Raw genomic sequence first — 14,618 nt, 5'->3', positions numbered from 1 at the left:
AAGAGAATTTACAGGCAATCTAGATAGACTCAATATCAAATTCAAAGGAGAATTAAAAAAATTAAATAGAATTTGAGAAATATCCGAAAAAAATGAAGATCATATAACAAGAATTGAACCGAATCTAAAAAGATTCCAGAAGTTTAGAATAAATATTTGAAATAAGCCAAACTCTCAAGATAATAATCTAAGATAAATTTAAACCGAAATTTCGAAGTAGAATTTGAGTAAAATAAAGAAAATACCAAAAATCCAATAATAATTAAATCAGAAATTTTACATAGAATGTAGATAATCTAAATAGATTAGAAGTATCAAAAAACTTTTAAGAGGGTTTTTTAAAATTGTACCTAAATTTTATAAAGAATTCAAAGAGAATTCAGAGAATTTAGAAAAACCAGGTAAACTCTGAAATCAATTTTGATTCAATTGAAGGAGAATTTGAGGATAATATAAAAGAAAAATTGAGAAAAATCCAAATTTAAATCAATAAGAATGTAGAAATTTCAGAAGAGGATGTACTCAGAAATTTTAAAAAGAACCATCAATGAAGAGAAAATCTAAAAAGAAAATTAAATTGTAGAGAAACTACTGCGAATCTAAAATTAGTATAAAAATACCTAGAGACTCTATCGATATTCTCAAATCAAAAGAGTAATTATAGAGAAGCCAAAAGAATTCTAATAGAATCTGGACACGAAGAAAACTTGTAGGAGTATACCTACTTAGAAAATTTTCAAAAGAATCGATTGAGAATTTCAGAAAAATTCAAAGTGAATTAACAATAAAAGTAAATTTTGAGGAACTTAAAAATTCCAAAGAGAAATTTCAAACAATCCCACCGAAATTATCTAAAAACTCTAAAGAGGATCTATGAAGAAGAAGAACTTTTTTATGAACCTTGGGCCTTAATTTTTATGAGCCCACCTCTGAGTGGCTACCGCGTGAGCCAACAGTTTTGGCTTCAAAAGCTTTTTTATTCGTTTACACATTCTTATCGAACGCCTATTAAAAAAATTATTGCTCTCGTATTGTAAACAAGATTTTTTCTACATTTCCATTTCGGGGCGTCCTGAAAAAACGCGAAAGTCAACCTTGTAAAAATATTCTGTTTTGTTTGGTTTTAACTTCATTTTTCAGTTAATTAATAGTTAACTGCAAAATGTAAAGTTTCTTGAAACTATTTAAACATCTTCTAATTTATATTTCATACTTCTTAAAGTGGTAGGAGTAATAAATGTCAGAAATAAATGTAATCAATAAGGGTGTGAATCATGAAGTTTCAACCACTTATAAATTAAAAACGATCCTAATGTAACCTACGCTGCAACAACAATTCTATGGATTTTCCATTTGTCCGAGAAACTGAAGGATGACACTTAATAAATAACGAGTAATAATGTACCGAACAAATCGATAAGACCATCAAATTTCTCGTTCCAACCGTGTCCATACATTCTTTAAATGTTTTAATTGTCATATAAAATTAAATCGGTCACCTTTTGTTCATAAATCATTTTCTGCCACTTTCCGATTGATTTTTAACCCTTGAATAATAAATGACCATTGACGTGACACAGTTGTAGAGTCGATCTCCTGACTCACTGACAGTATTCTTCAGACATGGCTAACAAAACATCTCTGGAAGTTCTTAGTTTAAAAAATCCGTCATTTTGTGCCTATATGGTATGTGTGGCTATTTTAGCTATAAAAATGATGTTTCTGGCATTCTTCACTGGTTACAAGCGGAAAATCCACAAGGTAGGATGATACAAAGTGGTGCCGTTATAAACGGGGGAATTACAGGCGTTTATTTCATCCGAAGACACCAAAGGAAACCAAGGACAACTTGAACTCAACAGCGAGGTCGAAAGAGTTAGAAGGTAAGAATCAAGGACGCGAACACTGAAGGATTGCGTTGTTCCAGAGCCCACTTAAACGACCTTGAGAACATCCCGATGTTCTGGATCGTGGCATTGGTTTATCTCTTCGCTAAACCACCAGTGGGTTTGGCTTGTTTCATGTTCTTTACCTTTGTGGCAGTCAGAATCGCGCACACTGTGATTTACGCGGTTCGTGTGGTCCCACAGCCAACTCGAGCAATTCTTTTCTTGTCAGGCTGTGTTATAATATTGTACATGGCGATTCATTCAATGGTTATAGGGTTTGCTCATATTTAACAAAATAAAGTTTGAGGTATCGATTTTATTCATAAATTATTGTTTTTGTCCCCTGTATGCCAAATCCTGCGCTTCACTGCCTAAAGATCGGGCGTAATGTTGGTACGCTGCTTCCCATGGTGGATGCGCTGAGATTTGAGGGGGTGCGTGCTCAGTTGCTATTTTCTTGCACAATTGGAAGATTGCCAATCCTACTGATACCATGAAGGAGAGGAAAGACAGTTGGAGAGCGTTCCAGGCTTTCAGACCCAAAACTCCAAGAGCTAGAGGTACCAAAGTAATGGCCTTCAAGAGCACGAAGACCAAAATTGGGATCACGATCTTCTTAAGTTTGGATTTCCGAGCTGCAACAACCATTTCAAACACTTTTTGGAAAGAAACCAACTCACCTTCTCCTGCGAAATTGACTTTGAGGTCGATCTCATCACTGTCTAAATTCCGAGCACCTAAAGTAACTTTAGACTCGAGGACTGGTAACTTGAAGGTGACATCATGACTCTTGATGTAGTCTTCGACGTGGTCTTCAACAGAGATGTCGTTACTGCGGCTGCTGACTTGGTTCGGTTGGTAAGAATTCCGGGAAACTTCCACATCATCTCCAATCTACAAAAACACGATAAAATAACTACCAACTAACTGTGAAACTCTACTTGGAAATTGTCTTTCTGCAACAACGAATCCAAGAACGAAATCGCCTTGAATTTCAAACAAGCAATCGGATCATCTTCAGCACACATCGCCCTCATCTCTTCAACACTCTTATCCAACGCTGTTCCTTTCCAGAAAGCTGGAGAAGCACTCGTTACAGCCACAAGAGCCAAAAGCACGCACACTTTTCTTGTCATTCTTACGGTAACGGTGGATGAAGAATGAAGTTTTGAACACGCCCTCGCTATTTATAATAGAGTGCGTTTGGGTTTCGAAAAGTGGATATCGGAACTAAACCGGACGTTTATTGTTGGTGGCCGTTACGCATAATAATGTTGTTTGTGTGTTGGAGGAATTCTTCACGTATTCTGGTTCAGGAGGGAAGAAGGACGAGATTGATATTCAGGGCGAAGAAGTGTTGGGTATTTAGGGCGATGTTGCTTTTGTTGGGTTGAGTTTCGATTTAATTCGGTTCGGATGAAAAAAAGAAAAAATGAAGATAATAATTATCATTTTTTTTTATTTATTTATGTTTTAGATAACTTTAATATTCTTAGTCTTACACTAAATTTGAAACGGTCAATAAGAAGTTAACAAAATTTTGACTCGTGTTAAGTTTTTTCTCTAAATTTTACAATTTTGGGATTAAAACTGGCAAAGATATGAAATTTAATAGAAAGTGAAGGCAATATTTCGTTCATTTTCAAAATAAAAATTTCTAAATATTTTGTCTCTTGCTCTAAATTTTTGGAATTTTGAACAATTGATAAACAAGTCGAAAATAGTACAACTCACAAATTTGACTGTTTTGGGATTAAAACTGCCAAAGTTACGAAATTTAATAGAAAGTGAAGGCAATTTTTGCGTAATTTTCAAAATAAAAATTTCTAAATTTTTGGTTCACTTTCCAAACTATTTTTTTTTAAATTCTATCTTTTGTTTCAATTTTTTGGAATTAAGCACATTTGATAAACAAAGTAAAACTCGCTCAAACATGTAGGTATCCAATTAACAACAGTTTTGCATCCAGCCAATGAATGAAGCGTTGCGTCGAATTGGTTGTTTGCGTGCATTTTTTGTTGTAAAAAACACTTTGATAAAGATAATGCGAACCAATCAATAATTTCTTTTGAGGGTTTTAGCTCTGATTTAATAACATTCTCCATTTTGTTAGGACGAATGGGCGGATCTTTAATGGAAACATTCTAAAATTGTTATTTTTGCTTTCGAAATTTGCAAGGCCGCACATTAATGAACATGTCAAAAGAATAAGTAACTGCTAAATTTCATTACTGTAACTAAAACTTAAAACTACCAAAATTACGATTTTTTAAAATTTCCAAAATTTTTGGTACATCCAAAAACAAATATTTGCTTTTTTTGCACTAGTATTTTGTAATTTTATATTTTTTTTAATTTTTGGATATTATTCACATTTTGACGTGCTATGGGGTAATAAAACTGAATGAGCACTAAAAATCTCTTATATGTAAACTCTGTTATTCTTCTGCACAAAATTGCTGTGAATTAGCTTTTTAGATTCTTAAATAACATGAAATAAAATACGATCTGTAATAATAATTTTTAGGAACAATAAAGTTATTTTTATTATATCAGTAAAAATTTACAGACTTTTGTCTTTCTTATCTTTTATTAATTTATTAACTTTTAGTAAACTGCAAATGGACAATTGGTAGTAGGACGCATTTATTTCATCGGAAGGTGAAGTTAAAATTTTAATTATTAGTAAACTGAGAAATAAGATTTTTTAATTTTTAATGCTTTATTTTACAACACATAAGAATAATTAATTATAATATCAATCAACATACAAAAATAGTACGACGATAATAAATTCACAGAAACAATTTATTTTCTTAAGTTACGGCAGTAAAATGTTAACAGGCGTTTGTTCTAAAATAATGATTAGCATGCATTTTAATTAGACATTAAATTTAATTAAAAGTGGAGTAAAAGGCAGCAAATGTTTATGATGATTAATTAATTAATAAATGCCAGTTGGTTTTTCGGTTATGGCAATGATTGACTTAAGTTCAATTTTTCTACGTTTATACAGGTTGGTCATGTATTTATAAATTAGATAACGACTAAAATGCTAAATTGGTAGATAAAATTAGACTGAAAGTATAATTTGAGATAATTTATGCTATAGGAATCGATCTCTTTTCTGGATCAGATCTAATTATATGATAAAAAGGGTCATCTAAACCTTCAGCGGCAACCTTTCCATCTTAGAGATTGTTTGGCTTATCTAGCTTCTTATATCTTCTGTTTTTTTAACACAGATAAATTTGAAATCTGATTAACGTAATTTTAAAATTTTGTCAGCTGGTTTCACACTAGTTTGATTACAATTAAAATAATTTCGCAACTAATTTGATGATTCTTGAGATGTTACTGGCGGAAAACAGTCACATGGTACTTTAATACAGCGTTAAATATTTAATCGCAATTAAAGACTTAGTTGAGGTTTTGTAAACCGTCTCTACATCGTTATACTTACAGTTATAGTAAAAGTAAGCAAATTGTAACAAATAATTTATTAAAAATAATGAATAAATATCAACATCTTCAAATTTACAAATAGGCGTTGTACGCCATCTCTTGCGCACTCAACTGCCTTCCGTACCCTGGATGCTCCCATCCACTGGTCGGAGGGTGGTCAAGGTGATCAACATGTGCGACGTGGTGCTCGTGATGGTGTGGAAAATGAACAACCTCGTAATTCACCTAAATTCAAAAATTAGCGCTTTTCTTTACCATCTTCAAACTTACCTGAGGTTTAGACAGCTTGAAAATAACAAGAGCTCCTGTCAACACCAACGATAACAATCCCAAAGTTAAAGCCTTCCAAGTCTTCAAAGCGATTAAAGCCAGCGCTAGAGGTACAAGAATGGCGGTTTTGAACTTAAGTCCCAATAAGAACGGTACAATAACCTTCTTGACAATTTTCGAACGACCTGCGAAATTAGTTAAAATCATTCTTCTTTAATGTCAAACAAAGATAAATCCTCACCGGTAACTGCAAGAGGTACTTTAAGATCTTCAGGTTGCATACTTCTTGGTACTAGTCCTCCGAGGATACCACCAGGTTGCAACACTTGTGGAACTCTAGCCACCAATTCGTGTCCCTGAATGAAATCTTCAAACTTATCAAAAACATCGTTTGATCCTCCAGATTCTTCAGTTGCGCGTTTCTTCACAATAACTAAATCTTCGGTGATCTTGATTTCGGGTTTGTCGGACACGTAGCTCATCCATCCTAGAGCTTTAGGTTTAACACAAGACACTGAAAGATCCTTGAGACAAGTGTGGTAAATATCTTGGATGAGGTCGGTGGCTGATGGATCAGCACGCGTGAAAGACACCAGTACCAACACTAGCACTAGCTTCGTCATTGTAATTAGTTTGAATGATAGTCAAGATTGTTTGAGTAGTGGTTATATACGACACGCGACGGAAATAGAAACCAAATGTGTTTGAATGGGGTTGGACGTGAGAAGAATGGCCTGGATTTTAGGCGCGCTGGCATTTGGGGACAAGGAGGTGACTGAGATGAGTTTCTGATAAAGAAGTAAAAAGTGAGATTGAGAGGATCAATTTCACCCCATATTTGCAAAAATTTTAAATATGGAAGACAATTAAAAAAAATTAATGGTTCTAAATAGTACTCCGAAAAATTTCTTTATAAAATCCAGGGCGAATCTAGAAAATGTAAAAAGAATCAGGAATTTTCTAGAAAATCTAAGAAAAAAATATTGTGGTATTATTTGACGAGAAATTCGAAAAAAAGCTCTAGAAATTATTTAGGTAAAATACGAAATAAGAGCAAGGAAATTAAAAATCAAACATCAAGTCAAATTAAAAAATACTGAACTTGAGGAAAATGCAGGAAACTTAGAGCTTCTATGAAGAATTGGACCGAATTTAAAGAAAATCCAAAGAATCTACAGATATTTGAGAGAATCTCAAAACTTCAGTTTTATTGAGATGGAATTTAAAGAAAATGTAAAGAAAATTAATTTTATTTGATACAATCTAGAAAAATCTAAAAAATGCATATCTAAGAAAATTATAACAAGGATACTTATAGAGACTCTGAAGGGAATTTAGAAAATATGCTAAGAATCTCAGAAAAAAATAAATAACTTGAAGAAAAATTACTTTATGAATCATGAAAATTCAAGGATCTAAAAAGACTAAAAGAATCCAATGAAAATATGGAGAATGTACGGAGAATTAGACAAATTTGAAGAAAATTTAGGCAAAATCCAAACAGAAACCAAAGAGTTTAAAATAAATTTGGATAAAACTGAGGGAAATCTGAGAAAAATATAAGAAGTATTTAAAGCAAATTTAGAGAATTCCAAGAAAAGAAGAAGAAGAATCTAAAAAACCTAAAAATTCCAGATGTGTATTCCAAAACTAATCTAAGAAAAAATTCAAAGAAAATTTATCTAGAGAGTATCAAGAAAATTCAAAGCAAGTTAGTAGAGAATTTTCCGTAAATTCGAAGAGAATAAAAAATAAAAGTAAATCCAGAGAATCTAAAAAAAAATTTAAATAGAAAATTGAAGGTGAATCGAGAAAGAAGTATTTAAAGACTGTAAACATTAAAGACAAATAAAGAATTCTAAGAAATTAGCCCAGACTTTAATCCACGTCTCTTTTTAGATTCGTTGACTTACCTTTTTTAAACCCTTTTTTATAAAGTCCATATTTTTCAACTTTGTGTTTTAACTTACCTATATTTAATTAAAACTATTTAGCATATTTAATTTCTTAAATGTTAGTTTTCAATTTCAAGTGATATAGTCCGGTTTAAACAATAATTTAATTGAAATTAAGTTAATCTGGCAACTAATTTAACAACTTTAGCTTAATTTTTACATTGTTAAATTTTTAATCGAAATTTATGATTTAATTTAGTTGCTGTAAACCGTAAATTTAGAATAAATAGACAAATCAGAGAAAGCAGAATTTGGCGCATCCACCATTTTTCAAACTTTTTTAGAGGTGAATATATTATATTTTAAATTTAATGTTTACATAATTTAAATCTGTCTGAAAGAATAACTTAGACTGATAAAAAAAGTAAAGGCTGTATTTTTTTAGCACTTTTTGTAATTGATTAAAGTATTTGCAATTTTTTTTACATCAAATATTTAATTTTAGATTCTTGAATTTGCTTGGATTTCGCATTTTTTTAATTCTTTTATTATTTCATTACCATTTAATATACCAAAATCCAGTTTTTTAATGACAATTTTTTATCCGACTAATCAATTTAAAAATTGTGATATGAAATTGCTATAAACTGGTAACAATAATACTAAAACATTTTTAAAACATATTTTGGCGCTACTTCTATTTTTAAATGGTTTTGGACAATATTTCTTTGCCAAATTGTAGTTATAATAGTTTGTGAATGATTTTAAAATTTTATCTTTCAGAACAATATGTAAGGAAAAAAATACATAATTGTTTTTATTTGCACCCAACTGTACACAAAACAACACACAGTTCACATCACAAGTTCAAGAATAAATAAAATAAATCAAATAAGTTAAATTTACAAATTTACAATGGTTTACAACGACAATAAATACGTCCTACAATAAATAAATAAATAAACAAATAAATAAATAAATAAATAAATAATACAGTCTCGACTTAAATTAAGTACTGCAGAAAAAAAACTGGTAAGACTTACTTAACTTAGTTTCTAGTTTAGTGTCTTTTCTAGTATAGTAGATGAGATAAAAAAAACTAGAATCTAGTACTAACACAACAGGATAGAGAAAGTTACATGTATTGTTGGTTGCTTTGCTAAAAATTATTAATAATAATCTAAATCCTAATCTATTCACACCACTAGATGTACTCATTCTTCCATCGCTTCAAATTTGAGCATTAATAATAATCTAGCATTTTATATACAAAAATGACTGAGTCTTTTTAACCTACGACTAATATGTACAACCTGCTGAACGTTGCTTCAAATCTGAAAAAAGTCAGCATTTCACTCATTGTTCCGTGTTCACTGAACAAGAAGGATAAAGCCTTAGACACTCTCGTTTGTCTTGACCATCCCTCGCTGCTTGGACATAACGGTAAAACCTGATGACAGCAGCATTGGTATTCACTGGTTTTTGAAGCTCTGAAGAATCTCTGAAACATCGACATTGTGAGAGTGGAACAGGTCCTTTCACTGCTTTCTTGTTTTGGTAACAATTATCACCAGAATTTTTTCTCAATAACCGAACTATTGTGCCGAAAACCGACCAGAGAATGTGTTGAAAAAATTTGGTTTTTTCCGAACGAAAAACTGTCGGTACTACTGAAAAAAAATGAGGTCATGGTCCGGATTAATCGTGTTATAGTTCCGGACGTGGTCGTGACCGGAGAGAGTGAAAGAAATTTCGCTGAAGGAATGGGTGGACGATGACACATGTGGTACTATCCACGACACAATTACGTGGTTTACTTCGTAACCGGTTCAGTAATAAGATATTGCTAATCTGGACAAGCACGAGAAGTGCAATAGATAGAAGAGAAACGTATTTTGTAATTGTAATAGTAACGGTACTACTAACTATTACAAATATTTATGAATGAATGAAACCACACAGTTGACTTGGAGCACACATGGTCTTGTTTATTGTTTCGATTTTTTGTCCATACAATTAAAAAAGTACCATTAAAAAGGTGTAGATGCTAATTTCGGCCATGCTTCGGTGGTACAAGCTACCCAATCGTGCAATTATGTTGCTCTAGATATTTATGGTCAGTCGTGGAATCTTAACGATTTCCATATTAAAGTTGAGCGTGAAGTGATCGCACATTTGCACGGAATGGAGGCGTGCCAAAAAACTCTAATTATTGCAATCGGAGTGGTTTTATTAACAAAAAAAGTTCTCGAAGGGACTCTTCAGATTTTTTAACAATTTGAAACTAGATGGACCACTGGCCATTGTTTTACATTCGGCCAAAATTTATTCCGCCCAATTACGCTCTCCTAATTATTTTATTTTGCTACTAGGTGACCCAGATCTCGCCTAATCTCTGGTCTTCCTGCAATTTGCATCCACCGCTCACGATTTTTTCATTATTGATGCACCAGACAAACGAAAGAACGTGTTGTTTAAACGTGAAGAATATGTGGTCAACCTGCTTTAAAGTGTGCCGCGGAAGAATTTGAAATTTCACTCGCAACGTGTTTAATCTGATTGGAACATCAAAAAAGGACTTGCAAAATTAGCAGGCTTATGGAATCTTCAGTCTGAATTACTCGAGAAAGTCGATATTGTGGTACCATTTCGATTATCACTGGTACCGTTTCCGGTGTGAACCGTCGCAGGTTACTGCATAATTAACTCAATCAAAACGTAATAGTTTCTATTAGAAAATGGATCATGCAATCAAAGATCGTGCTCTAATTTAATAAAAAAACTTGAAACGGAAATTTTCGGTTCCTCACCTGCTGAGTTCCGCCGAGAGTAAATTACTATGTGGGCTGAACTTCGTCGGATTCTTGTACATGCTACAAATCAACCTCTCTCTGCATCCTTCTTCTTGGAACCCTAATCCCACTAAGATCTTATCGATCTTCTCTAAAATCGGACTATAAAACGGGTCAAAAGTAATCGACACCGCCTTCTCATAAGCACTCGGCTGCGTGACCTTTTCTTCCTTGACCTTGGCGGAAAACAGGTGTTTTTGCTCCGAAGGAGGTGTCTGCAACACCGGACTTGGTGGTACCGGTAACCTAGCCTTGACCGTCGCCGCTTGTTGCTTCAATTTTTCTTGCAGCTTCATTGCTTGTCGTAATTGCTCCTGAAGACGCAAATTTTCCTCTTGGATTCGCTGCCGCTCATGCTGGAGTCGTGCTTTCAACTGGAAAAAATTAATGAGAGGAAACGATGGGTGGAACTTAATTCTTACCTTTGCTTCCTTTTCCGCTTTTAGGACCAAAGCCTCTATCTCGGTGGGTGTTAATGGGCGGTTCGGTTTCTTGCGTTGGGCGTTTGGCTGAACTTCGTTACTGTCTTCACTTGAATCGTGGCGGTGGTTGATGAAGCTGCGGAAGAGAAAAGTTAGAATCGAATAATTTAATATTATTAGATAATTAATGTTGTTTATGGATTCTTGTTAGACATTCTTTGCACGTGCTGGAGGTGCTGCACCTAAGAGAATGTAGGTTTTGTAGGATTTCTTGAATTTTCAATTAGTTTTATATGAAATTATCATCGCATTTAGTAAGGCGCATTGAATAAATGTAAAGGTGTGGACCTCTTTTTATTTATACAGTAGAACCTCGATTATCCGTGCAAAGATGTTCGTTTGATTATCAGTGCATTACAAAAAACACACAAATCGCACAAAGAAAACTTAAGATTTGAAATTTCACGACTAACAGTTGGTGTAGTTTAATGTGATTCAAGTCAGTGCAGAGAACAAAAACAAAATTATTAGTTCAAATTTTTGTCTAATAATAGCAGTGTTAGAAATAAATTCTTTTGCAATGAAAACATTCATAATTAAGGAAACTAAAAACTTAAGTGGCAGAGAAAATTTTAAGACCAAAAAAGAAATAAATAAAAGTACCAGATTTTTTTTACTACAAAATAGTTACTTTTATGAAATATGACTGATAAGAGTTGAATGTTTCAGTTTCTTTCAATATTAAAAATTGTTATTGTTAAGATTTTGATAAATTTTGTTAAAGTTTTTTTTACTTTGAATTAAAAAAATGTTCCAAATAATTCTGTTGTCTTAAAACGTACAACTCGATTATCCGTGTTCTTCAATTATCTATGCAGACTCCGGTCTCGTGAAGCACGGATAATCGAAGTTGTACTGTAGTTCGTTTGCTGAAAGAAAAATTGATTTTTTCCGCTTGAGAAGCGTTGAAAAAGTATTCTCTCGTCATAATCCGCACCTGTTTTGACACCACACATTGTCCGCCGCATAAATTAGCGTGAATGGAATAATAAATTTAGAAACACCGCACCGGTATATTTCGTACGTTCTGAAAACCGTAAAATGTGTTATAAAAATTGCAAACTCAATTTGTAGTCGAATTAAATCGGTTCCACTGAATGGTGCGATCATGCACTCCCACTTGACCATTTTCCACACGTTGTGGTTTGGAATCTATAAAACTACTTCTTTGACGTGATTTAACAAGACCTACTAAACTACATAATTTTGTCTAGCCATTGTTCCTAAATTGAATAATTGCCCAAAAGTCACAGAAACGTACTTTTGGCATCGTCAACCTACTAATGCAAATTGCAGAGTTTTTCCGCTACTTAATAATCAGTTACGCTCTATGTTCTTACTGGTGCGATAAAGCCGGACCTCCGGAGTAGTACCCCAACTCTTGTTCATGAGGGTTGTAGAAGGGTTTATGGGGTTCTTCTAATTCCAAAGCGTGGTGCCCATGGCCGTGGTATCCAATCCCTGCCACACTAGGAGGACCATCAGAGTGCCACCCTGAACTTGGAGGACCTTCAGAGTGCCATCCTGAACTTGGCGGGCCTTCTGCGTGCGGTCTTATGACTTCCACGTCGTGATGCCCATGATGGGAATGCGGATGCCCGATCTCCACCGACTCGTGATGCCCATGATGATGCGGCTTATGAGTCAGATGATGGAAATGTTGAATACTGTGCTTATGGTGATGGTACTTGGTACCATGAGGCACGTATGCACAAAGTTTAAAGAAGTGATGCAGCGCCGGGAACAAGAACAGGAGGACTTTGAGAAGGAGTTTCTTCGCGGTGACGGCGCCCACCATCATCGGCAAGAAGAACATGAATTTCGCAGCGAGGAGCTTGATGACTAGAAGGATAGCCATGAGGGCGTAAATGAGCTTCTCGCTGATGTATTTTTCTGCAAGAAAGGAAGATTAAGTTTCTCTTTTTCGTCAAGTACCGTTACGCGGCGTGGCTAATTGCGAAGGTTAAAATAGACGTGAAGAAAGTCATTTTAGAGTCAAACAACTCATTAGAATGTCTGCACTGACACATTTGAAGTAGAACTCTACATTTGGATCACTAAAATTAATGAATGAATGAACACTCATTTCCTTTTGTTGTCACCTTCTGTGCTCACGCCACTAATAATAGATTTGCGAATTGGGAAGTGGGACCCACTTTATATTTAATAAATCGATGGAATTTTTTAATGAATTGGTGTTCTAGTTTGGCGGGACCAAATTGTCACTGCGAATTATAAAAACAAACAATGATTGGACCCACAATGTGGTCTCGTTTCCAAACGTAAATTTCGGTCGTAATTTTATTGTACCACAAAGTTCCCATTAGATTACCAAGATAAAATTAATTTAATTAATTTAGTAAAGCGTCTAGTGATATAATGTTGTTGGAAAAATCTGAATAAAGAAAAATTGTTAATTTTTTCCACTAACCCACTATTCCATATTTTTGTTTGTTTGAATAATTTAACAATTAATAATAAATGTGGTTCTAATCGGACCAAAACTCCGTGAAGATTTTTTAACGAGCATTTTTCCTAACTGAAAACAAAAGCCGCATAAATTATATAGTTATGAATGAAGATTGCATAATTTTACTACTTGAGCCAGTTATAATTGATTTCTAGATGAGCAATAAACTTTAACGGGCGAAAAGTCTATTTAACGAAGTACCACTTTAACACTGAAAGGTGAAAATTAGTCATCTCGCCAAACAGTGTTCTTTTTTAGTAAACTAGGATAATATTAGCATAACACAATTTCTTTTGCTTGGAATCCCAAAAGAGATTTTCCATTATTCGAAGGATTATAACTGTACCCGATTGTTTATAACAACTTAAAAATGACCGTTTAATTTACATTTCATACCCAAACCGTTGAACCATCAAAAACCTCATTTCGTTAATTGAATTAACCACTTAATAACACATCACCGATCGTTGCGCAACTCTTCAAATTAACTACAAGTTTCCACGTGGTTTCACACCACTTACTAATTTTTTTAAAGAAGATCCGTCCTTCCCCAACTTCCGATTCTCTGGGAACCACTTCGATCTTCATTAAAGCTCCACTTCCGTCGAAGCCTCTGGGCGAAACCTTCAAAGTGCTTCCTTCGAACATCTCCGGTAATTGTACCTCCATATCGTGATTCATTAGAAACTTAACACTTCGACCATGCAGTGACCTTGACATATCTTCCAGTGCACTCCTCGCCGCTTCTTCATCGTCCTGTTTTTCCTCAACGAAATCGTACGTCATATTATTCCGTGAAAACTTAAGAAACGGCGTCACTTGAAGATCATCCGCGTGGTCAAGAGTCTCTCGGAGATACGTGTACATGTTTTTCTGCACACACTCCATGGTTGGTTTCTGACAGTTCTTCACCAGCGCTGTCCATAAGGGGTTACCGGAAGCTAGATTGAGGTACGCTTCCGGGATGTCTTCGGTGGAGTTGGAGGTCGCGCTGATCCCGCGAAATAATATGAAGAAGAAGAATACAAACATTGTTTAAACACTCTGTACACTTGAACACATTGAAACTGGACCACCATGACAATCAGGGCATAGTGACGTTCTCCGCGGGCCGACACTGAGAGAATACAAGAAGTGGAGAGTCAGCGGACGACTTATCACTTCTTGACATACTTTCGCCCCACTTGGTGGATTCTGATGCGATGATCGGAGCGATTTTGGGAAGCGAAAAATTGCCGGTTTTAGGGGTGTTTGGGGTAAATAAAATTAGAGTTTTAAGAAGTTGCAAGTACGAA

General features: G+C 34.3%; 4 protein-coding genes across 4 annotated transcripts; 1 reads left to right on the top strand and 3 right to left on the bottom strand.

The window, feature by feature from the left end:
• The first annotated feature begins 1,592 nt into the window (after positions 1-1,592).
• On the top strand, positions 1,593-2,216 carry LOC148168970 (microsomal glutathione S-transferase 1-like). Its single transcript, XM_088045617.1, has 3 exons — positions 1,593-1,761; positions 1,807-1,883; positions 1,928-2,216. The coding sequence occupies exons 1-3, from the start codon at positions 1,624-1,626 to the stop codon at positions 2,178-2,180; spliced, it is 468 nt and encodes a 155-aa protein (XP_087901743.1). The 5' UTR covers positions 1,593-1,623; the 3' UTR covers positions 2,181-2,216.
• Osi19 (DUF1676 domain-containing protein Osi19) lies at positions 2,217-3,045 on the bottom strand. Its single transcript, XM_088046270.1, has 3 exons — positions 2,831-3,045; positions 2,570-2,783; positions 2,217-2,524 (listed from the first exon to the last, which is right to left on the bottom strand). Exons 1-3 carry the CDS (start codon positions 3,023-3,025, stop codon positions 2,217-2,219), a joined length of 717 nt encoding a protein of 238 aa, XP_087902396.1. The 5' UTR covers positions 3,026-3,045.
• Positions 3,046-5,426: 2,381 nt separating this feature from the next.
• On the bottom strand, positions 5,427-6,260 carry Osi18 (DUF1676 domain-containing protein Osi18). Its single transcript, XM_088046279.1, has 3 exons — positions 5,866-6,260; positions 5,625-5,809; positions 5,427-5,579 (listed from the first exon to the last, which is right to left on the bottom strand). The coding sequence occupies exons 1-3, from the start codon at positions 6,245-6,247 to the stop codon at positions 5,427-5,429; spliced, it is 720 nt and encodes a 239-aa protein (XP_087902405.1). The 5' UTR covers positions 6,248-6,260.
• Positions 6,261-8,314: 2,054 nt separating this feature from the next.
• On the bottom strand, positions 8,315-14,468 carry Osi17 (DUF1676 domain-containing protein Osi17). Its single transcript, XM_088046278.1, has 5 exons — positions 13,845-14,468; positions 12,194-12,746; positions 10,794-10,929; positions 10,330-10,745; positions 8,315-9,020 (listed from the first exon to the last, which is right to left on the bottom strand). The coding sequence occupies exons 1-5, from the start codon at positions 14,353-14,355 to the stop codon at positions 8,876-8,878; spliced, it is 1,761 nt and encodes a 586-aa protein (XP_087902404.1). The 5' UTR covers positions 14,356-14,468; the 3' UTR covers positions 8,315-8,875.
• Positions 14,469-14,618: the final 150 nt, after the last annotated feature.

Source organism: Gnatocerus cornutus, chromosome 9 (genome assembly GCF_029298725.1).
Source record: "Gnatocerus cornutus isolate USDA-ARS CGAHR chromosome 9, icGnaCorn1.1, whole genome shotgun sequence".
In the NCBI taxonomy this organism is placed as follows: domain Eukaryota; kingdom Metazoa; phylum Arthropoda; class Insecta; order Coleoptera; family Tenebrionidae; genus Gnatocerus; species Gnatocerus cornutus.
This window is presented reverse-complemented; position numbering and strand designations above follow the sequence as displayed.

Coding starts and splice junctions, on each gene's coding strand:
- LOC148168970 (XM_088045617.1), top strand. CDS start 1,624: ATGGCTAACAAAACATCTCTGGAAGTTCTTAGTTTAAAAAATCCGTCA. Junction 1,762..1,806: donor ACAAGCGGAAAATCCACAAG/GTAGGATGATAC, acceptor GGGGAATTACAG/GCGTTTATTTCATCCGAAGA. Junction 1,884..1,927: donor GAGGTCGAAAGAGTTAGAAG/GTAAGAATCAAG, acceptor GCGTTGTTCCAG/AGCCCACTTAAACGACCTTG.
- Osi19 (XM_088046270.1), bottom strand. CDS start 3,025: ATGACAAGAAAAGTGTGCGTGCTTTTGGCTCTTGTGGCTGTAACGAGT. Junction 2,784..2,830: donor TGCAGAAAGACAATTTCCAA/GTAGAGTTTCAC, acceptor GTGTTTTTGTAG/ATTGGAGATGATGTGGAAGT. Junction 2,525..2,569: donor AGTCAATTTCGCAGGAGAAG/GTGAGTTGGTTT, acceptor TGGTTGTTGCAG/CTCGGAAATCCAAACTTAAG.
- Osi18 (XM_088046279.1), bottom strand. CDS start 6,247: ATGACGAAGCTAGTGCTAGTGTTGGTACTGGTGTCTTTCACGCGTGCT. Junction 5,810..5,865: donor AGTACCTCTTGCAGTTACCG/GTGAGGATTTAT, acceptor CTAATTTCGCAG/GTCGTTCGAAAATTGTCAAG. Junction 5,580..5,624: donor TCAAGCTGTCTAAACCTCAG/GTAAGTTTGAAG, acceptor TTTTGAATTTAG/GTGAATTACGAGGTTGTTCA.
- Osi17 (XM_088046278.1), bottom strand. CDS start 14,355: ATGTTTGTATTCTTCTTCTTCATATTATTTCGCGGGATCAGCGCGACC. Junction 12,747..13,844: donor GATCTTCTTTAAAAAAATTA/GTAAGTGGTGTG, acceptor CCTTTCTTGCAG/AAAAATACATCAGCGAGAAG. Junction 9,021..10,329: donor CTCTCGGCGGAACTCAGCAG/GTGAGGAACCGA, acceptor TCGATGTTTCAG/AGATTCTTCAGAGCTTCAAA.